This window comes from Mandrillus leucophaeus, unplaced genomic scaffold (genome assembly GCF_000951045.1).
Source record: "Mandrillus leucophaeus isolate KB7577 unplaced genomic scaffold, Mleu.le_1.0 Scaffold330, whole genome shotgun sequence".
NCBI lineage: Eukaryota > Metazoa > Chordata > Mammalia > Primates > Cercopithecidae > Mandrillus > Mandrillus leucophaeus.
This window is the reverse complement of record NW_012103477.1, coordinates 835,694-858,068: the sequence shown is the minus strand read 5'-3', so window position 1 is coordinate 858,068 and position 22,375 is coordinate 835,694. Positions and strand designations below refer to the sequence as shown.

Sequence of the window (22,375 nt, the reverse complement as noted above, 5' to 3'; positions counted from 1 at the left end):
CTCAACCTCAGCGGCAACCGGCTGCGCGAGCTGCCAGCCGACCTGGCGCGCTGCGCCCCGCGCTTGCAGAGCCTCAACCTTACCGGCAATTGCCTCGACTCCTTCCCCGCCGAGCTCTTTCGCCCCGGCGCGCTGCCCCTCCTCAGTGAACTGGCGGCTGCTGACAACTGCCTCCGAGAACTCAGCCCCGACATCGCCCACCTGGCCTCGCTCAAGGTCAGCGGGAGCTGCCCGGGCGGGGCGGGATGGGGCCTTGGAGTAGCCCTGGAGAAGGAACCCCTTTCGGGACCGAGCCCTTCCTAGTGACGCCCCCTGGGGCACTGGGCCCAGGGAATTCCTGCAAGGCTGAAAGGAGCCAACTGCGGGGGCATCACCCTGGGAAGTAGTTGCCGCCTTTCAACTCCCCCTTCTCCTGGCCACACCAACATACTAAGTGGTCTCTGAACTCCCCCTCATTCTTTTAACAACTGGACTTTTACACGTGGTACGCTATTTTGTAATTGTTAGCAAACTTGGCTTCTCCCGTAGGTCGGGCGTCGAAACCTGTCTTTTTTGTATCTAATACTTGTGAAGTGACTGGAGTCTTGTGGTGAAGGGGGCACCCTGGGTTTTGCATAATGCCAAATGCTGTGATCTCAAAGATTGTATTTCACTTCATCCTAATAGCATCATCCTAATAGCAGCTTTCCAAGGTAGGGGTGGTTATTGCTGTTTTACAGAAAGTCAAAGGGCTTGCGCAAAGTAAGCGAGTAACTTGGGTTTTTCTCCAGACTAGATTGTCCAGGGTCTGCTTACTAACTAATCTGGGATCCCCAGGCCCCGGGATAATGCGTGGCCTATAACAGGTGCCCGTTAAATCTGTTGCCTAAAAGATAGTGGGGAAGCCACATGGCAGAACCACAACCTAAACCCAGCCGGATGGTCTCTGCATCTCTGCATCTTCTCTTGGTTTCATCCTTAAGGCAGTCCTGCATTTCTTCCTCCATTTTTTTTTTCTTTTTTGAGATGAAGTCTCGCCCAGGCTGGAGTGCAGTGGCGCGATCTCAGCTCACTTCAACCTCCGCCTCCTGGGTTCATGCCATTCTCCTGCCTCAGCCTCCCGAGTAACCGGGACTACAGGCGCTGCCACCATGCCTGGCTAATTTTTTGTATTTTTAGTAGAGATGGAGTTTCACCATGTTAGCCAGGATGGTCTCAATCTCCTGACCTCATAATCTGCCCATCTCAGCCTCCAAAGTGCTGGGATTACAGGCATGAGCCGCCACGCCCGGCTGAGTTTTATTACTAAACCAGTTTCCCCAAAAATTTGGAGGCTGGGGTTTTTCAAGGATAGTTTGGGGGAAGGGGAAGGTGGCTAGGCAATGGGCGCTTACTGCTGATTGGTTGAGGTGCAATCATAGGGGTGTGGGAAATGGCCCTCCTGTTCACTGAGTCACTTCTGGGTGGGGCCACAGGAGCTTATTTTGGTTTCAGGTAGTGCCATTGATCAGACATGCAAAAAACCTGAAAAAGACAGCTCCGAAGGCCAATCTTAGGTTCTACAGTACTGGTAGTGATGTTATCTGCAGGAGTAATTGGGGAGGTCACATATCTTGTCCTCTCCAGAATAATGACTGACAGTCATATATGTTTGCACTTTAGCAGAATTCAGGCTCCTCCATCCTCCTAGCCTAGTGGACCCTCATTAGCTTTACAAAGGCAGTTGAGTTTTACAGAAGGACTATTATCATTTAAACTATAAATGTCTCCCAAAGTTAGCTTGGCCCAAGCCCAGGAATAATTAAAAGTAGTTTGAAGGGCCAGGCCTGGTGGCTCATGCCTATAGTCCCAGCACTTTGGGAGGCTAAGGCAGGCAGATCATCTGAGGTCGGGAGTTGTAGACCAGCCTGACCAACATGGAGAAACCCTGTCTCTAGCTGGGTGTGGTGGCACGTGCCTGTAATCCCAGCTACTCGGGAGGCTGAGGCAGGAGAATCCCTTAAACCCGGGAGGCGGAGGTTGCAATGAATCAAGATCATGTCACTGCACTCCAGCCTGGGAAACAAGAGTGAAACTCTGTCTAAAAATAAAAATTTAAAAAAAAAAAAAAAAAGGTAGTTTGAAGGCTGAAGATGGGGATTGGTCAGATCAGATCTTTTCCACCACCGTAATTTTGTCACTGTTACAGGTTTTGCAAAGGTGGTTTCATTGGCATTTCCTGGAAGAGGCGAGTTCACTGGCATTTTCCTTGGTCCTCGGGGCTGCAGGCATCCCTCTAGGACAAAGGTGTGATGTTGGGTACAACACGGTCTACCCCCACTTTCCCACCTGACAGATACTTTTGGTTTTCCAGAATGTTGATGTAGTAGGCCTATATCTTAACATTGTACCTTACATCATGTAAGCGCCCAGTCAGTTACAATCTTTCTTTTCAAATTCATAGATGTCTTTCAGTATTCAAGCTCTTAAAGTGTTGTGGGCTGGGCATGGTGGCTCACGCTTGTAATCCCAGCACTTTAGGAGGCCGAGGCAGGCAGATCATGAGGTCAAGAGATTGAGATCATCCTGGCCAACAAGGTGAAACCCTGTCTCTACTAAAAAATACAAAAATCAGCTGTGTGGTGGTGCATGCCTGTAGTCCCAGCTACACGGGAGGCTGAGGCAGGAGAATCGCTTGAACCCAGGAGGCGGAGGTGGCAATGAGCGGAGATTGCGCCACTGCACTCCAACCTGGGTGACAAACTGAGACTGCGTCTCAAAAAAAAAAAAAAATTGTGTTTACAGCTCTCTCTAGCACCTGCCCAATAAAGCAGTACTCTTTGTGGTGGCCAAAACAATGTCATTCAAGTCAAAGAGTGTGTCTTGTTTTCTAAATCCCAAAAGAGGTGACCAAGTGCCCTTTCCCCTGGGCCATTCTGTTCCTAAATTTTAGGCTTCCAGTGGCTGTCAGGAGACCTGTTTCTTGGAGGGTCATGCAAGAGCTATTGGAATCCTTGTTGGACTCAGATGTCCTTTTGGGGACCTTTCTGAGGAGTGGCTACCAGAACTGTGCCCAGCAATGTAGCTACACACACTGGAGTTTTGCACACAAAGGCCAATGCATTTGATGTCCTTCCTGGTGCTGTGGGGAGATGGGGAGTGTAGAAAACCGAAAAACTGAGCTCAGAAACGGAAGGCAGGCTGGGTGCAGTGGTTCATGCCTGGCATCCCAGCCCTTCAGGAGGCTGAAGCGGGCAGATCACTTGAGCCCAGGAGTTTGAGACCAGCTGGGCAACGTGGCAAAAACCTGTCTCTATGAAAAATAGAAAAATTAGCTGGGTGTGGTGGTGTGCCCCTGTGGTCCCAGCTACTCAGGAGGCTGAGGTGGGATGAACGCTTAAACCCGGGAGGTTGAGGCTGCAGTGAGCTATGATCACACCACTGCACTCCAGCCTGGGCAACAGAGCTAGACCCTGTCTTAAAGAAAGAGAAAGGCCAGGCACTGTGGCTCACGCCTGGTATCCCAGCACTTTGGGAGGATGAGGCAGGCGGATCACCTGAGGTCGGGAGTTCAACACCGTCTCTGCTAAAAATACAAAATTAGCTGGGCATGGTGGCGCGTGCCCATAATCCTAGCTACTTGGGAGGCTGAGGCAGGAGAATCGCTTGAACCTGGGAGGCAGAGCTTGCGGTGAGCCGAGATGGCGCCGCTGCACTCCAGTCTGGTCAACAAGAGCGAAACTTCGTCTCAAAAAAAAGGAGAGAGAAAGAAGGGGGAGGAAAGGAATAAAAACAGAAGGCATGGGCTCCAGCCCTGCCTCTCTGTGACTGCGTGCCGTTGGCTCTTGAAAGCTCTTTGCTCCTCTGTAGGAAGGCGGGGAGGGTAATGCAGGACACGAAGAGGGAGGGAGACCGGAGGTGGTGCCGGTCATCGTGGCTGCTTGACTCTGAAACCACGAGGCTTAAAGCAGCAGCAGCCCTGCACTCTGGGCTGGCTCCGCTGGACAGTGGACAGTGCTGCAGCTCTTGCTGCTGGTCGCTTGTGTGGCTGTGCTCAGCTGGCATGGGCTCAGTGCTGGGCTGGAGTGGGTGGGCTTCTCCATGTGTCATCTCGGGGCCTCTCCCTCCCTTTCTGTCGCAGGGCTCAGGGCTCCTCAGCACAAAAGCAGCAGCTGCCAGCTCTTCAGGCATTGACCTGGAACGTGCCTGCGGCCACTTTCCTGCGTTTTGTGGGTTAACTAAGTGCAAGCCCAGTTCCGGTCCACTGGGAGGGCTGGCTCTTTAGAGGCCGCCAGAATAACAGCACAGAGGCTTCTGCCTGTCCTTCCGCCGCCCAGAGGGACGAGACTGCAAGTGGAAGCAGCTCAGCCTGGTTCCTGGTGCTCATCCCCACACCCATTCCCCAGGGAGCACCCCCAAGCCTGGGCTGGGACCTGCAGTGCAAAGGCCCTGACCCTCTTTCCTCCCAGCCCCTGGGGACGAGGCCTCTGCTGTCCTGTGGCCTCACCTGTAGCTCTGCCTGCGTGGAGCCTGGCTTCCCCAGCGTCCTGGCCTCAGAGCCACGTGACTTGCTGAGCTCTGAGAGCACCTGGCTGGCCCTCCCCGGCTGCTTCCCGCTGCTGTGGCCTGTGGGACTCAGCTGCCAGCGCTGTGGTGAGCCAAGGATGGGGGCGCGTCACACCTCTCCTGACTGCATTGTAAGTGGCCATCACGCAGGCCTGTGGGGCTGTCCGTGTGGGAACGAGGGATGGGGGGGACAGATGTTACCTGAACAGCTGATGTGGGCAGGACGGTGCCTTAGTAAAGATGTCCTTTCAGGCCCTGGGCCACTCCCCTCCCAAGGCCAAGCTGCACAGGGAGTTCAGCCTCAACACGAACCCTCCTGAAGCCAGACCTGGCTCTCCCCTCCGCTTCCGAGTTTCTCAGTTGCTGCCGGAGGGAGTGGGGCTCACTCAGGGACTGGCGCTCTTTGTTGGGTTGGTTTATGTAAGCCTGTCGCCGCCATGAAGTTAGGATCCTTCCCCAGCAGCAGGTCCCCTGCAAAAGCCATGGGCCCGAAAGGCAGCCAGTGTGCCAGGCCAGAGTCAGGCCCCATGTTGCTGCCATCAGCTTAGCCACCACGGGGGTTGTGTTTCCTGCAGAAGAGTGTCAGCTTCAGGTGACAGGTGATGGCAGTTCGTCCCATCAGGTGTCAGGACGACCCCCAGCCACCCCGTGTAACTCATCCTCCCTGAAGCCAGTGTGCACCTCACATCCTTGCAGGCGCTCCTGCTTACTCCCTCGCACAATTGAAAACTGATGCTACCCTCATCCCACCCTTCATATGTGAAACCTCTGGCTTCATTTCCTGCTGAGGCTGCCACTGGGTGCCCAGCGCTGGGCTGAGGGGCGAGCGTGTGACCTCGTCAGCAGGGCTTCGCATTTCTGACAAGGACTCCCCAACATCTGCGGCTTTGCACCCCACCCAGATGGTGACTCTCTTGCCCTCCCTCTTGCTTTCCTTCCCCCGCTTCCCTTCCTGTCCCCCAACTCCCACAGAGCCTCCAGGCAGGTCCTGAGCTGCTCAGATGCCCTTTCTCTGACGGTCTTTGCCTGGAAGGAAGACCCTTCTCCGAGTGCCCGCCGTTGTCATTCTGGGGACTTACTGCAGGCTGTGGGCTGAACCTGGCTGTGGCTGCAATGGGCGCCCCAGTGGGGCCCTGCCTGCCTCCTTTGCCTCTGCTGCTGGTCCTGGGTCTTAAGAAACTTGCTCTTCGTCAGCTGGGGGAGACGCTCCACTGCGTGTTTGCAGGCAGTAAGGAGGTTTCACTTGAGGGGAACTCTCAAGCTTTTTGACCAAAGCCCCTTAGGGCAGTGCAGAAGCCCACAGAGCAGAACCTCAGATGCCCGCACCCATGACCTTCCAACCCGAGAGCTTCCCGTGGCCTCTGCCAGGCGAGCTGTGCCCTGGGCTGCTGGCCCAGGCTGGTTCTAACGCTGGAGCCAGGGCTCTTGACAGGGAGGCGAGGAGCTCTAGAAGCCTGAGCTCACGGCCGCGCTGTTCCTGGTGCTGCAGGCTGGCGACCGTGTTGGTGATACGGCTCCTGGTACTTTGTGAGACCACCTGGATTCCAGGGGTAGATTGTCTCCCGTCCCATGTGGGGCTGGAAGGGAGGTCTGGGCTGGAGTCACCAGTCCAACCAGTCCACACCAGCCCAGCCCATCCTGTCCTGTCTGGAGAAGCACAAAATGGTGGCAGTTCTGTTAGAGCCGATGGACGCGTAGCTCAGGTAGTGCTCAGCAGCTGGGCTTGGTCTCAGCCCCCGCCTCCCGTTCTTCCCCAGCAGGCAGCACTGCTGCTTGGACTGCCCCTTCTCTCCCGGAGGGCACTTAATCCCTTTTATTTTACACACGCTGTTCTTCCTTGACTGTTAAGTTGTCCGCTTCCTCCCTGGGTCTCTGCTCTCCCTGTGGGAACTCGTCCAGTGCACCCTCCCATGTTTGAGCCGTGCCGCCCTTCCCGCTTGTGAGCACCGTCGCATTTCTGAGCCATGCTGCCCTTACCTGCCGCTGAGCAGCTTGATTGCTTGAGCCAGAGGATTCCGGCAGGTTCCTTTTTTCATTTCCTTCACAACTTGGGGCTTGAGAAATTCCATCACCCCTGCCGTCCATTCCAGGCGAAGCAGAAGGTGTCCTCTGGGTAATGAGCCCCTCCCATCTCTGTTCAGAGTCAATCAGGTCCAGCCCCACCTGTCTCCTCCACACACAGTGTGACTGGGACTCACCAGCCACACCAACCAAGGGTGAGTGCTGGCTTCCGGGGGCCCACATGCTGTTGCCTCCTCTCTGGGGGCAGAGCCGGCACCCAGGCTGCCAGAGACCCCTAAGGGTCAGGCCTCACATCCCTAGCAGGGTCTCCCTCCAGCCCTAGAGGAAGCTGGGACAGAAGAGTTTGCCGGCAGTGCCTGCTCCTCCACCCCGGTGAGGCTGTGGGGCCTGGGTACCAAGCCAGGAAAGAGCAGAGTGGAGGCGGATGGGCCCCTTTTGCCTGAACCCGCAGCGGCAGCCTCATGTCATGGAGGTGGCTGACCTCGCACACACGTTCCCTGCACTGCCCAGACCCTGGGAGAGACATCCTAAGAGTGCATCAGGTGCCACTGTACCCCTTCCATGCTTTCAGTGAGGTCACCTGCACGTTTTGCCAAAGTCTGATCAGTCATGGTCATAGAAAGAGCTTTCCCGTGGGCCACGGGGCTTCCTGGGCATCTGTGTGGCACACAGTGGTGGCCCCGATGCACCTGCCCTGGGTCAGACGAAGGCTGAGAACCCATCGCCATTGAAGTCGGCTTTCCCCTTTCCTTCCCCCCGAGAGCACTGCAGGCAATTCTGTACTTCAATATGAAGAAGAATGCTCTTGAGAGATTTTGCTGTATTTTTTTTTTAGCTCATTTAATTTAAAAAAAAACACACCACTTTGGGGAACCTGCTTCTCACCTGAGCAGTCCTGGCTAGGTCCTGACACGAGGTCACGTTTCACAGCCAGACATCCCTCATCCCTTGTCACCTTTCTGTTCTCTAACCTGATGATTGATCTCAGTGCTGCTGTGGTTGTTGAAGAGGGTGACATGTTTGAGTCAGAAGCTTTTGCAGAGATCACTGTTAACCATGGCTGACAGCTTCCCCTCGGAGGGGCTCCTTGGATAGTGCCTTTGATGTGGGGGTGCACAGCTGGGGAAGCGACTCACAGGTGAATAACTTGTGGTTCCCCAGGGACGTCCCCACAGACAGGCCAGTGGTGGCTCTTGTGAGTGATGAGTGGTCCCCCTGCCTCTGGAGCTGACCCTGGACTCTTTTCCCAGAGTCTGGGGGTCTGACGCATCCTCATTTCTCTTTGCAGTCGTTGGACCTTTCCAACAACCAGCTGAGCGAGATCCCTGCGGAGCTTGCGGACTGCCCCAAGCTCAAGGAGATCAATTTCCGCGGGAACAAGCTGAGAGACAAGCGCCTGGAGAAGATGGTCAGCGGCTGCCAGACAAGATCCATCCTGGAGTACCTGCGCGTCGGAGGCCGCGGTGGCGGGAAGGGCAAGGGCCGTGCCGAGGGCTCGGAGAAGGAAGACAGCCGGAAGAAGAGGAGGGAGAGGAAGCAGAGGCGGGAGGGCGGCGATGGGGAGGAGCAGGACGTGGGAGATGCCGGCCGGCTGCTGCTCAGGGTCCTGCACGTCTCTGAAAACCCCGCACCCCTAACAGTCAGAGTGAGCCCCGAGGTCCGGGACGTGCGGCCCTACATTGTGGGGGCCGTGGTGCGAGGCATGGACCTGCAGCCGGGGAATGCGCTCAAGCGCTTCCTCACCTCACAGGTGGGTGCCCGTGGGGTCCTCAGATGACGAGGACAGAGGTGTGGGATGCCGCAGGCTGGGACACATCCTGGGGCGAGCGTGTCCGAAGGAGCAGCAGTGGAGTGTGGGGCCCAGCCAGATGTCTGTGTGCCTCAGTCTCCTCAGCTCCAAAGAGGGAATAGAGCAGGTTCTGGCTCAGGTGTTGCTGAGGAAGGGGTGAGGCCTCAGTCCCCTCCAGGAGGCAGGTGTCCCCAGCTTGGAGATGGCCTCTTCCCAGATGCCCACAGCCTGGCCTGGTTAGTCCTGGTCACTGGCCCTATCCCTTGCTCCTGCACATATGGGGTTAATGGTTTATCCTAATTTTTTTTTTTTTTTCCCCAGGAGTCTCGCTTTGTCTCCACTGCTGGAGTGCAGTGGCACAGTCTAATCTCCCTGTAGCCTCTGCCTCCTGGGTTCAAGTGATTCTCCTGCCTCAGCCTCCTGAGTAGCTGGCATTACAGGCGCCCGCTATCATGTCTGGCTAATTTTTTTGTATTTTTAAAAGAGACAGAGTTTCACCATGTTGGCCAGGTTGGTCTTGAACTCCTGACCTCAAGCAGTCCACTTGCCTCAGCCTCCCAAAGTGTGGGGATTATGGGCGTGAGCCACCACACCTGGCCTATCCTAATTCCTGGATAGCTTTATTGTAGTTGAAAATCAGGGTTCCAGCTGGTGTGGTGGCTCATGCCTGTAATCCCAGCACTCTGGGAGGCTGCAGCGGGTGGATCACCTGAGGTCAGGAGTTCGAGACCAGCCTGGCCAACATCGTGAAACCCCATCTCTATTAAAAACACAAAAATTAGCCTGGCATGGTGGCGAGCACCTGTAATCCCAGCTACTGGGGAGGCTGAGGCAGGAGAATCACTCGAACCTGGGAGGTGGAGGTTGCAGTGAGCCGAGATCACACCACGGCACTCCAGCCTGGCTGACACAGCAAGACTCCATCTCAAAAAAAAAAAGGAAAAGAAATCAGGATTCCTTGATTTTTTGATATTTTGGTGCGTCTTCTGACCTCTGCAGTAAATGACACATTTTGTTTTATGTAAGATAGTATTAAAGTCATCAGCTCTTGCCAGCACATTCTTCTGTGAGTTGTTTAGGTTTTGGCAAGACTAACTTCCCAGTTGGTGGTTTTTCTGTGACACCTGACCAACTTTTAAAATATAAACCACATCTGTGCCCAGGGGAAAGTCCCGTGTGCCCCGCAGTGGCAGTGACAGTGCATGGCAGGCCGAGAGTGACTGTCATGAGAGTCCTTCTGCCTGCAGTTTAGGGAGGAAGGGAACAGGTACCACAGCCAGGGCTTTACAACTTAAAGCTTAGCCTTTATTTAAAGTTCAAGATGGATTCTTTGAAATCTCAAATATTACGTCTAGAATTAGAGAAGGAAGAAAGTCTGCTGATTGATAGGTTAAGGTAGTTTTCCTGATGGTGATTCCACAAAGTGAGTGCCTGGCTGGCCGGGTGGAGAGGAGTTGGAGGGGAGCCCCGTCTCGGAAAGGGGCGTGGCGGGGTTTTGAAGACCTTGGACTGGGAGGGTTTCCTGGTGCACAGCCCGGCCGAGGGTCAAGCGTGAACCCCTCGCTGGGCACAAAAGACCTCGCTCATCACTGCTCCTGTGTTACAGACCAAGCTCCACGAAGATCTCTGTGAGAAGAGGACGGCCGCCACCCTTGCCACCCATGAGCTCCGCGCTGTCAAAGGGCCCCTGCTGTACTGCGCCCGGCCCCCACAGGACCTCAAGGTGTTGCAGCCTCCTTTGCAGGGTCTGCTCAAGGGTCTCCTTGGTGTCGAAAGACGCTGTGCTGATACTGGAGCCCGAACCTTTTCTTTTCTTTTCTTTTCTTTTTTGGAGATGGAGTTTCGTTCTTGTCACCCACGCTGGAGTGCAATGGCATAATCTCAGCTCACTGCAGCCTCTACCTCCTGAGTTCAAGTGATTCTCCTGCCTCAGCCTCCCGAGTAGCTGAGTTTACAGGCATGCGCCACCATGCCCAGCTAATTTTGTATTTTTAGTAGGGACGGGATTTCTCCATGTTGGTCAGGCTGGTCTCGAACTCCAGACCTCAGATGATCCACCCACCTTAGCCTCCCAAAGTGCTGGGATTACAGGCGTAAGCCACCATGCCCAGCCTGAACATTTTCTTTCTTTTTTGTTTTGAGACGGAGTTTTGCTCTTGTTGCCCAGGCTGGAGTGCAATGGCACAATCTCGGCTCAGCACAACCTCTGCCTCCCACGTTCAAGCGATTCTCCTGCCTCACCCTCCCAAGTAGCTGGGATTACAGGCATGCACACCACGTCCAGCTAATTTTGTGTTTTTAGTAAAGACAGGGTTTCTCCATGTTGGCCAGGCTAGTCTCGAACTCCTGACCTCAGGTGATCCACCCTTCTCTGCCTCCCACCGTGCTGGGATTACAGGCATAAGCCACCGCGCCTGGCCTGAACATTTTCTTTAGAGTAGAATCCGATGCTGTTCTTGCAAAGACATGAAATAATGAAACAGGCCACGTTTGCAGTTACTGGAAGCGGTGCACAGCTGTGAGAGGACTCGGTGGAGGAGCAGTCGTGGGAAAATGGTTTCCTTCACTCGCTCACTACCCTATAATCAGAAATCTTGGTCTTTGTCCCGATTGTAAAACCCTGTGCATGGGGTTGGCAGTAGTGTGAGTTGCTGTATCGTGGTGCTATCCTGGATGTTGAATTCTGTGCAGTGCATGCGGTCCCGGCTGCTCAGGCTCTCTCTCCTCTTTTGGCCTTGTGAGGATGGCAGACCTCTGGAAACGGTTGTGCATGGCTGGGTTTGAGGTTAAGCCCTGTCTCGGTAGGATCGGTGTGTTTGGGCATCAGGTCTCCCAGGGATGCTGCGATCGCAGCCTGCATGCAGCTTCTTGCTGCGTGGTCCCGTGGGATTCTCCCTGCCTGCTGTAGAGATGAATGAGGGTGGGAGTCGGGAGGGCTCGTGGAGGCTTAAGGCTGTAATCGACAGGACGGGCGAGTTCTGTGGCTGTGACCCTAGTGGAGTTTATGGGTTTCTGCCCAATAGATTGTTCCCCTGGGGCGGAAAGAAGCCAAGGCCAAGGAGCTGGTGCGGCAGCTGCAGCTGGAGGCCGAGGAGCAGAGGAAGCAGAAGAAGCGGCAGAGTGTGTCGGGCCTGCACAGGTGGGCAGCGCGCCTGGTGGGGTGGGGCCGGGCGTGGGGGGTGCAGCATGCCAGCCTCCACTGAGTGAGTTTGTGCTCCTCAGGAACACCTAATGCTACCAGAGCCGGAAGCTTCTTACAGGGTACAAAGAAAGAAAGCATTCTCTTCTGAAAGGAGACGTTGTGGAACCAGTCTGTCATCTAGATGGCCCTGACGTGAGGGAAGTGGAAGGTGTTAGAAGCGGAGGTATTGGCCATTCCGCAGGAGGCGGGTTGCCCTCGGGATGGGACAGGACAGGATAGAGTAGAAAGTAGCCATTAGGAAACGGACATAAATGCCAGCCCAGTCCGTGCCCCGCGCTGCTGGGTGTCCAAGTCAGGGTCCTTGGCGCTGCTCTAAGCAAGATGATCATCCATAACTAGCCCAGCGATTTCTGTAAACACAGGCTGCAGAATACTTTGTTCTCTGAGGCTTGTTATGCTTTGGCCCTTGATATTACACTTCATTTGTGGAAAGAACTTTTTGATTCGTCCAGTTTACCCTTTAGGTATGTTTTCAGGTGTGTGCCTTTTTTTTTTTTTTTTTTTGAGATAGAGTCTCACTCTTGTCACCCAGGCTGGAGTGCAATGGCACGATCTCAGCTCACTGCAGCCTCTATCTCCTGGGTTCAAGCGATTCTCCTGCCTCAGCCTCCTGAGTAGCTGGGATTACAGGCGCCTGCCACCACACCTGGCTAATTTTTGTGTTTTTAGTAGAGACGGGGTTTTGCCGTGTTTGCCAGGCTGGTCTTGAACTCCTGACCTCAGGCGATCCGCCTGCCTCGGCCTCCCAAACTGCTAGGATTACAGGAGTGAGCCACTGCGCCCAGCTGTGCCTTTTTTCTTCTTTGTTTTTAAGATGGGGTCGCGCCATGTTGCCCAGGCTGGAGTGAGGTGGCCAATCATAGGCGCAATGCCACTACTGATCAGCACCGGAGCTTTTTGTCCTGCTCTGTTTCTGACCTGGGCTGGTTCACTCCTCCTTAGGCAGCCTGGTGGTCCTCCGCTCCCAGGAGCTCAACATAGTGATGACGGACTTAGTGTAGACACTCCATGGGCGCAGCACAGCCCAGCAGACTCCTGGGCCCATGCAGCCCTCCTGTCTCAGCCTCCCGAGTGCTGGGACCACAGGCACATGCCACCACACCCTGCACAATATATCTTTCATAGTTAGGCCTATCATTTGTATTTCTTCCCACACAGATACCTTCACTTGCTGGATGGAAATGAAAATTACCCGTGTCTTGTGGATGCAGACGGTGATGTGATTTCCTTCCCACCAATAACCAACAGTGAGAAGACAAAGGTAGGGTGGCATGTGTGTGAACTTGGTGTGTCTTCTAGGTTGTTCCCTGTAGAATTAACACAAGTCTGCTAGGTGCGGTGGCTCACACCTGTAATCCTAGCATTTTGGGAGACCGAGGTGGGCGGATCACCTGAGGTTGGGAGTTCAAGACCAGCCTGACCAAAACGGAGAAACCCTGTCTTTACTAAAAATACAAAATTAGCCGGGCGTGGTGGTGCATGCCTGTAATGCCAGCTGCTTGGGAGGCTGAGGCAGGAGAATCGCTTGAACCCAGAAGGCGGAGGTTACAGTGAGCCGAGATTGCGCCTTTGCACTCCAGCCTGGGCAACAAGAGCGAAACTCTGTCTCCAAAAAAAAAAAAAGAAAGAAAAAGAATTAACACACACAAGTGTCTGCTGCATTGTGAGGTCTCATTGTGTGCAATAGAAAACGCAGCCTGAAGGTGACAAAGGCCCTGGCTTCTCAGAGCCATGGCTCACTGTTCATTGTTCATGCTCGGTGCTGCACGACGTCCTGGGATGTATTTTTTTGTAGAGATGGGGTCTCGCTGTGTTGCCCAGGCTGGTCTTGAACTCCTGAGTTCAAGAGATCCTCCCACATCCACCTCCCAAAGTGCTGGGTTTACAGGTGCGAGCCACTTTGCCTGGCCACACAGTTTTGTAGCGTTTTCCTCAGAACAAATGATGCAGTTGCTGATGTGTACATTTGATAACTGTCTTTTCCGAAATCTTTCTTTAAGGTTAAGAAAACGACCTCTGATTTGTTTTTGGAAGTAACAAGTGCCACTAGTCTGCAGATTTGCAAGGATGTCATGGATGCCCTCATTCTGGTGAGTGCGTGGTGGCTCCTCCTGAGAAACGCGTTTTGAGCGTGAGTGGTGCTCTGCTCTGACTTACCACCCGTCCTGATTGCGTCTTTCTTGCTTACTGCATTGGCTGACAGCAGCATGTCTTCCCTGGGTCACCTCTCATCTCCAGGTTAAAGAGGTATTTTTCGTTTGCAGAAAATGGCAGAAATGAACAAGTACACTTTAGAAAATAAAGAGGAAGGATCACTCTCAGATACCGAAGCTGATGCAGTCTCTGGACAACTTTCAGATCCCAGAACGAATCCCAGTGCTGGAAAGGACGGGCCCTCCCCGCTGGTGGTGGAGCAGGTCCGGGTGGTGGACCTGGAAGGGAGCCTGAAGGTGGTGTACCCGTCCAAGGCCGACCTGGCCACCGCCCCTCCCCATGTGACTGTCGTGCGCTGACGCCAGGACCGCCTGTCCAGCCTGTCCGCGTTTGTTTGGCCTGTTTTACCGAGGTTTCTATGTGGCAATGCTGAATTATCCATTAGATTTTCACCCGTTTTTTTTGGTTGGTTGGTTTGAGATGGAGTCTCACTCTGTCGCCAGGCTGGAGTGCAGTGGCATGATCTGGAATCACTGCAACCTCCGTCTCCTGGGTTCAAGCGATTCTCCTGCCTCAGCCTCCTGAGTAGCTGGGACTACAGGTGTGTGCCACTAGCCCAGCTAATTTTTGTATTTTTAGTAGAGACGGGGTTTCACCATTTTGGTCAGGATGGTCTTGATCTCTTGACCTCATGATCTGCCTGCCTCTGCCACCCCAAAGTGCTGGGATTACATGATCCTCCTGCCTCAGCCTCCCAAAGTGCTGGGATTACAGGTGTGAGCCACTGTGCCTGGCCCGCCCCAGCATTTTTTAAGATGTATGTATTCACTGTTCTGTTTTTCCAGGTGATTCTGTCGTAAAGTGATGCTATGTTGTTGTGACAACACCAAACTGATTTTACGGTTTTTATGGAATTATTCAGATGTCAAAATTAACTGTTCAAAATGTTCTGAATCATGTAGCTACGTGGCAGGTAACTGTTTATGGGAGAAAACACTGTACAGTCATGCACCACATAACAGCGTCTGGGTCAGCGACGGACACTTCCCTGACAGCGGGCCCACGACATTCTTGTGCAGTGTTTGGAAGCCTGGCCTGGGCTCTTGGCGTTGGCCTCTTGTAGATCAAGTAGGGGAAGTGATTGATGTTCAGTCATGCTGCTGGGACACTTGCTTTTCCAGATGAAAAACACATAAATAAAACTACGCGCACCATCAAGGCTTGTGTAAGGACACTCTATGATCACACAGCAGCGGCTGAGCACACATTTCTCATGTCACTAAGCGACACATGACTGTCACTGGTTTGGAGACCCGAAAACTTAGGAAGCTAACCAATGTGCATTTCCTTGAATGGCACAGTCAGTTTCTATGACACAGCATCTTTTAAAACCATATCATGTCAGGATGCAGCTTGGCTGGGCAAGGACATTGGGTTTTTCAGCTGGCAGTGATCATAATCTCTGGGGAAAGTTTTTTTTTTTTTTTTTTTTTTTTTTTGAGACGGAGTCTCGCTCTGCCAGCCAGGCTGGAGTGCAGTGGCCGGATCTCAGCTCACTGCAAGCTCCGCCTCCCGGGTTCCCGCCATTCTCCTGCCTCAGCCTCCCGAGTAGCTGGGACTACAGGCGCCCGCCACCTCGCCCGGCTAGTTTTTTGTATTTTTTTAGTAGAGACGGGGTTTCACCGTGTCAGCCAGGATGGTCTCGATCTCCTGACCTCGTGATCCGCCCGTCTCGGCCTCCCAAAGTGCTGGGATTACAGGCTTGAGCCACCGCGCCCGGCCCTCTGGGGAAAGTTTTAATGTGACCTTAGAATTGGCAGAATTGCGTCTCTTCATAGTGCTGCTGGATTGCCTTGTGGGGGTGGAGATGTGGAGACCCCTCCAGGCGAGCAGCCCGTAGGCCGAAGGCAGTGGCAGCCCCTCACGCTGGCTCAGCGGGGCCGAGCAGAGGAGCACGGCGTCGGTGGGCTTTTCATCGTATGCACGCTAGTGCCACAGTAACAGGCAGTTGGAGCCCCATGAGTGGACCGGACAGCTCTGCTTGGGAAGCATCGGCAGTCAGCTGAGGGACAGATGGTAGCAGTAGCTGGAGGACGCTTAGGTTTTTGAGCCAAAAATCTTCGTTTGTGCGCCAGATGGATGGGTCCTGGGCACCTTCTGTTGTAGACGTTTCCGTCATGAATGTCCAGGTCAGACCCCCATGTCCACGTCTTCATGTATGTCCAGGCACACGTGCGTGCACACCACTCGCGGGAGTCAGTGTGCTTGGCTCACGAGGACCCGGCCAGCCACTGCGATGGCTTTCACAGACCCTACTGCTTTACGGTCTGGGTGCCATGTGAGAAGCGGACTCATCAGCTTTATCAAATGACACCATTTGTTCTCTGTTCAGTGTCTCGATTTCTGTGTCTGTAGAAATGACTGGCAATTTTGGGGAGCAGCTGCAAGAGCCCCACAGCCCACACACCTATAGTCGTCAGAACCAGAGAGGCCCAGGGCCCTGTGCAGTGGGCAGACTAACAGCTGGGGGGCTCTTCAGAGCCTTGCAGGATGTGGGCCAGGCTGTCTTGAGACCTGGACCCACTTATCTGGTCACTGCCAGGCCTTCCTGTCTGGCCCACTGTGGGAGGGAGGGGACTTCAGACAGGATGAGGCCCACACAGTGCCAGCCGGACTGCTGTGGGTGTGTCAGACTACTGCCTTGCCTTGTGTCCCCCAAAACCTAATTTCCTGCTGCTCTGGGCAGTCAAGGCAGATGCCACAGTTGGCCAGGAGCCTGCCTTGTTGGAGGCTTGAGGTGGCACGGGGGCTTCCCCAGGCCAGGACTCTGCTGGAGCTCTGGGGCTGGGGACCCCAGACAGTTGCTCAGAGAGGTGATTTTGGGCTGCCATGGCAGAGGCTGCCCTTTCTCTGTATGGCCCGGCCCAGTCCGGGAGGGAGGGATGCTGGAGCTGCTATCTTGGCTCCCAGGGACTTGGTGTCCATGCTGTAGCACATCTGAGGACAGATGAGGATGAGGGTGCCACGTGCTGTGCCCTTTCCTGATGCAGCTCGTGATGCGTGAGATGCTGGAAATGTATTTAACTCGCAGCACAGGTGTCTCTGATGTTTTCTTCACCCCATCCCACCCCCCCACTCACTAATAAAAACAGCTCCGCTCCTGGCCCAGCAGATCCTTTCCCACCGGCGTCGCCAGAGGCTGTTGCTCAAAGTGTCACAAAACTCACTCTAGCCCAGTGGTGGCTTCCATGTGGGGAGGCTGAGGGCCTCCTGTGCCTACCCAGATCTTGCCAGCAGGGAGCACGAGGCACCTGCCACTGTCACGGGGAAGCTAGTACCCTTGACCAGGGGTCCTGGGAACCGGCCCCACCCTGCTGGGTCCCTGCCTGGAGCACGAGATGGACCAGAGGTGTCAGGCTGCCTGGATACCCCAGGTGCACACTCAGAGGAGCCCAGGCCTCAGAAGCACCCACAGCAGATCCTCCTGTTCACAAGTCTCTGGGAGGGGAAGCTAGGCGGCCAGTTAGCAGGGTCCTGTCCCATCGTCTCCCCAACCCTCCCAGAGCTGTAAGGACACTGCCCAGTTCAGCCTAGGTCCATGACCCTGGGATCCTGGGGCCGGAGCTGCTGTTTCCACCATGGCCACTTAGGGGACAAGTAGTGTGCCTGAGAGGCAGCTGTGGGTAACTTGAGTGCCCAGCCCACTGAGCACCCGTGGGTGTCTGCCTGCAGCCTCCCCTGCTGGGGCTGGCAGGGCTGCTGGTGGAGCCCCTGGCTGAAGATGCTGGGCCCCTGCCAGGGCGGAGCCAGATGCAGCCAGCCAGATCTAGGGCAGACCCTAACATCCGCCCATGCCATCTGCTGCCGGCCCCTGACAGGGCGGGGAGGAGCATTTGTGGGGGTGCGTGGGCATCACTGGCGTGTGGGACCCATGGCAGAAGCACCAGGGCCACTAGAACTGGGACAACTCCCATCCCCATCCTGTACCCTCATCTGGCTCCTGGGCCACACCAGTTCTTGGGGATGCCCAGCCCCAGGACCCCCAGATCAGAATGCTGCCTTCTGGGGCCCATGCAGCCAAACTGCAGCAGCCCCAGGGCAGTGCTGTCCTGTGAAGCTGGGCTCCAGGGAGGGCACCAGCTGGCCACTCCCTTCCCTCCTTGGGAGTGGCAGGTCAGAGGTAGGGATCTCTTTTTGAAGACTTGTGCCAAGATCCAGGCTGTCATGGCTGGGGCAGACAGCGGCCCATCCAACAACAGGCTCCCAGGAAAGCATCATTGCCTCACACCCCAGCCCAGGACAGGCCCTTGGGCTTCCTTCTCAGGTTTGGAGCCAGGAGGCTTGGGGCAGTGTGCAATCAGCCTTGCAGCTCCACCTGCCACCGTTCTGGCCCCAGGCAGACCTCAAGTGGGCCTGCTCGCCCAAAAGGCGGATGGTGTGGAGTCGGCCTCCCCACCAAGACTGGCCCAGCCCCTCCTGTTTACCTGACTTGAAGCGTTCCGTGGGACCTGGCCTGGGGCAGGCGCAGCCTCAACCCTCTGATAACCTCATCTGGTCCTGTGGCCCCCCTTCTCTGTGCCCGTGAGGATAGTAGCTGCCCGTGTCTCCCACCCCTAGCCCTGGGGTGAAGACCCCTTCCCTAAGATGTTTCTGGCAAGGTTTTTGGGGTCTTTTGTGGTAGGTGAGAGCCAAATACACGACTTGGGAAAGACCTACGAAGAGAATGGAGGTTGGGACCAGAGGCTGAGACTGGAGGCCAGGATGGGGGTGGAGGGGAAATGGGACTGAAGTCCCTGGGACACAGCTGAGGTCCAGCCACATCCGGGTCCCCAGGCCTGCTGTGTGTCCTCGCCAGAGGGCCCAGTTGGGAGGGGTGCATTCCTACAGCCACATGGGAGGGGGCCTGCCCTGGGGAAACAAGCCGTTCCCACAGCCTTCCTGGATGTTACGCCTGGTCGGGCAACTATGGCAAAGGCTGTCGTCCACAGTTCATTCAACAGACGCTTAATGCCTCTGTACACAGGCTTTCGGCCCACAAGGAGTACTTGGAGGGGCCAGTCCCCTCCCTGGGGAAGGGAAGGTAGACCTGGGTCCTCCCTGGCAGCCACCAGCCCCAAGAGGATGCACCCAGCCCCTGCGTATGGTGGACTGCCTAGGAAGAACTGTGCCCACTTTACTAAGGAAGACGCGGTACATCTGAGACAAGGGCAGAGGACACATAGCCCTTATTGGAGCCATCCTTACAAAACCAGGAGTCAGAAAGGCCCAGAGAGGACAGGGGCCTGCCCAGGCCACACAGCTCTGCACACTGCTGCCATGGAGGAAAGCAGCAGGGAGGATCCCACCCCGGGGGGCTGCCAGGGAGGTGGGCTCAGTTTGTCTGCCCAAGGAACCCCTCATCCTGGCCTTGACAAGGGAAGGGGCTGAGCCCTGGGTGAGGGGAGGCTGTGGTTGGGGGCTCCAGGCCGCAGGGCCCAGCCTGGGTGTGTCCTGCAGCTCCTGCTGAGGCTGGACCCAGGCCTCCTAGCCACGTGTGCCCAGCTGTTTGTCTGTAGGTCCTTTGAAGGACTGTGTGCCAGGTGTGTGGTACGCCCTCGTGTGGGGCCTGTGACAGCTGTGCACCTGGTGTCTTCGTGTGCGTGGCTGCCAGCGCGTGTGCCGTTTGCTGTGTGTGCCGTGGGGTCCATGTCTATGTGGGGGTCCATATGGACAGGGATGTCTCTCCAGGCCTGTGCTCTCACATGTGCAGCCAGCCCCCAGCATGCACGCGGGGCACCATTTATTTGCACTTGTGCACATAGTAGCCAGTGAGGTAGCCCAGGATGAAGATGATCCAGAAGAGGGCCACGCCGCCCAGCACCTTCATGGCGATGCCCAGCTTGCCCGTGCACAGCTTCTGGGAGATCCTGGGGTGAGAACCAACTGGAGGTGAGCCCCAGGCCAGGGCCGCGTGAGGGGCCCCTAAGTGGACTGTGGCCATTGGTGCGGGTCAGGGGGAGGGGCCTGGCGCTCTGCTGGAGTGAAGAGGAAGCTCTCCCCACCCACGGCCAACCAGAGGGAAGGCCAAGGGCTGCGGTTTGCTGAGCCGCTGGACCGTGGGCTCCCAGCCAGGATGGGGTGGAGGGTGATGGGGCTGGTGGCAGGAGTTAGCGCAGGCATCTCTGTGGTTGGGCAGGTTAGGCACCGGCCTACTGTGGCTGGCAGGCCGCCCCCAGGCCCCTTACCCGCGGCAGCATGAGGCCTCTTCTGTGCTGGACACAGCCCCTAGGCTGACTCCATCCTTGCTGCCGTCCTCCCACCTACTATAGTGGACGTGGCTCTCCTGGGGCTGCATGCTGTGGGGCTGCAGCAGGAGAGGTGGGGCCTTCACAGTGGTGAGATCAAGACAGGTGGCAAGGCTGTGACTTCACTGTAAAACAACCGAATGGAAGGCAGTAGTCAAGACCCCCTCTGGGGCTGCTGTTAGGGGAGGGGCACTAAGGGTCAGGGGCTGGCTCCCTCACCGGCTCTGTCACCTGACTTAACAGGCGACCTAGACACAGAGTGGTTGAGTCATTTGCCCAGGGTCATGCCGGGAGGATGGGACCAAGCCGCTGGAATTCCATCTCAGGCCAAGCCCTAACCTCAGGCATGTGGGAGGCCAGTGTTTCCTTCCAGCACGCTCCAGGGGCCTCCCTTCCTGGGTGCTTTTATCAGAGAGCCTGCACAGCCTGCCACCCTCAAGAGACAAGGACATTGTGGCCCAACCCAGGATGCAGCCCCTGATAACTGTCCCCCTCCTTAACCCTGCCCGATAAGGCGCCTGCTGACCTCTGGGGAGGCTGGCCCAGGGAGGGTGGGATGGGGCAGGGCAGCAGGTCCGGGGCAGTGGCTACAGCTAGACCGGTCCCTGCCTGGGGAGGATGCGTGGCTGGCCTCAGGCAGTGGCAGCAGCTGTGTCCTTGGCCTGTGTGGGTTGCAGCCCCTCCCCCACCCACACCTCTGGGAGGGCTGGGGCTTGGGGGGCACGATGCACTGAGCACAGGGCCGGGGTGGATTCAAGGCCTCAGGGAGTCCCTACAGAGACAGGAGGGTCGTGGGCTGGGTGGCTGCAGGACAGCCCAGCACTCAGCTCAGTGCCTGGCAGTCCAAGTGCCCACAGAGGCCAGGAGACCGCAGGGACTGAGTAGGAACTCCAAGCACTAGCACAGCTGCCCAGCCAGCCTGAGCCAGCCCAGACTCTAATCACCTCCTTTACGCTCTGGCCTGTTTCGACCTCCTATTTACCTAAGGGGAAGGAGGTGCAGGGGTTGGAGGGGGTGCCAGAAATTGACAACCCACCCAGGCTGTGGGACTGGGGTTAGCTCTCCGGTCTGCTAGGCCCCCAGTGTCTCTTCTCAGCATCTGGCCCCCAGGAGTGGGGTCCTTGGGCAGGCAGTGGCAGGCCCCTCACTTCTAAGGGCTGAGGCTTTGCTGGGCCCCCTCCAGCAAGGAAGGCTGACCTTCCTCCCAGGTCATCGGCACAGAGGTCTAAAGACACAAGAGCCACTCCCCTGCAAGAAGCCAGCTCAGAAATTCAGGCCCCAGGCAGTTCTGAGACTCCTGGGGCACTTCCGTGTCTGCCCTTCCCCAAAGCCCAAAGAGGCAGAGGGAGCTGTCTCAAAGCCATAAAGTGTGCCTTCGGTGGGAGGCCGGGCTCAGTGCAGCCTGGCACTCAGGCCTGGGGAGGCCCAGCCTCTACTGGAATATGGGTGCTGTTTTCCCAGAGCATGTGGAGCTGTCAGCCGCCTACCCAAGTTTCACGCCCTCTTACCTGGTGTGCAGAATTCCAGTCTGGTCCCAGCAGCAATGTGCCAGCCCCTTAACAGCCACGACCGGGGTAAGACAAGCTTAATACCACCACCCCTGCGTTCCCAAGTCACCCAGCTGTGGGCCAGGAGCCAGGGTGCAGCAGGGGATGGGGAAGCTTTTGCTTCTGTGAAAGAAGCAGCAGCCACCTCCTTCTTCTAGCCTTGACGTGATGGCTGGAGCTGCAGCAGCCACCTTGCAACCCGACATCCACGCAGCATTAGTCCCAGGAGTGCTGAGTCTCCAAGTCCACTGCAGCAGCCCATCATGGGCCTCCCGGTGGGACGGGTTAAGCCCAGTGTATTCAACTCTGGGATCCTGGGTTCCTGTCTTGCTGACCTAGATCGCGTGGTTCCCAAGTCACCCCGGTGGACAAAGCCACCAGAGCCGGCCCTTGAGGCTGGCCTCCCTCACTTGCCCAGTAAACGTCTCTCCACACTCACGTGAGAGTCACAGCTGTGGCGGCACAAACCCATCGGGGACGCCCCTCCAGGCCCTGGGAGCCTCCCGGGTCCTGGCACCTCCTGGGGGTTTGTGAGTGCAGGAAGATCCTAGGTACACAGCGGCCCCTGCATAGACCTCTTCACCACAGCGCCTCAGGGCCCCACACTTACCCGGACAATCTTGCCTGAGGGCCGGGGCCTCTGTGCCAGGTTGAGGTCAGAGCCTGGCCGCGGCCCGCACCTCCCAGAGGGGCAGGTCGTGGGCTGAGGTTCGGTAGACGCCTCGAGCTTAAAAAAATAACCGGAGAAGCAGCCTTGCTAAGGGCTGGGAAGGGAAAGTGGCTGAGGTCGGGGGTCCCCAGCGGCCACAAGGAGCCGGGCGGGCAGTTCCGGGCCTGGCCCCGCTCCGCGGAT

General features: G+C 56.3%; 2 protein-coding genes across 2 annotated transcripts; one reads left to right on the top strand and one right to left on the bottom strand.

The window, feature by feature from the left end:
- Positions 1-14,909, top strand: LRRC47 (leucine rich repeat containing 47; the record flags this gene model as incomplete). The annotated part of the gene is made up of 7 exons (XM_011988443.1): positions 1-216; positions 7,835-8,296; positions 9,942-10,058; positions 11,359-11,474; positions 12,696-12,798; positions 13,538-13,627; positions 13,802-14,909. Coding segments are annotated over 7 exons (1,353 nt in total), but the record flags the coding sequence as incomplete, so codon positions are not given.
- A 4,502-nt stretch (positions 14,910-19,411) lies between these two features.
- Positions 19,412-22,375, bottom strand: SMIM1 (small integral membrane protein 1 (Vel blood group)). The gene is made up of 3 exons (XM_011988442.1): positions 22,133-22,375; positions 19,916-20,100; positions 19,412-19,597 (listed from the first exon to the last, which is right to left on the bottom strand). Exons 2-3 carry the CDS (start codon positions 20,023-20,025, stop codon positions 19,471-19,473), a joined length of 237 nt encoding a protein of 78 aa, XP_011843832.1. The 5' UTR covers positions 20,026-20,100; positions 22,133-22,375; the 3' UTR covers positions 19,412-19,470.

Excerpts from the sequence above, each read along its gene's own strand:
- SMIM1 (XM_011988442.1), bottom strand. The coding sequence starts at position 20,025 with ATGCAGCCCCAGGAGAGCCACGTCCACTATAGTAGGTGGGAGGACGGC. Across the intron at positions 19,598-19,915 it reads GAGGCCTCATGCTGCCGCGG|GATCTCCCAGAAGCTGTGCA; the intron begins GTAAGGGGCCTG and ends TTCTCACCCCAG.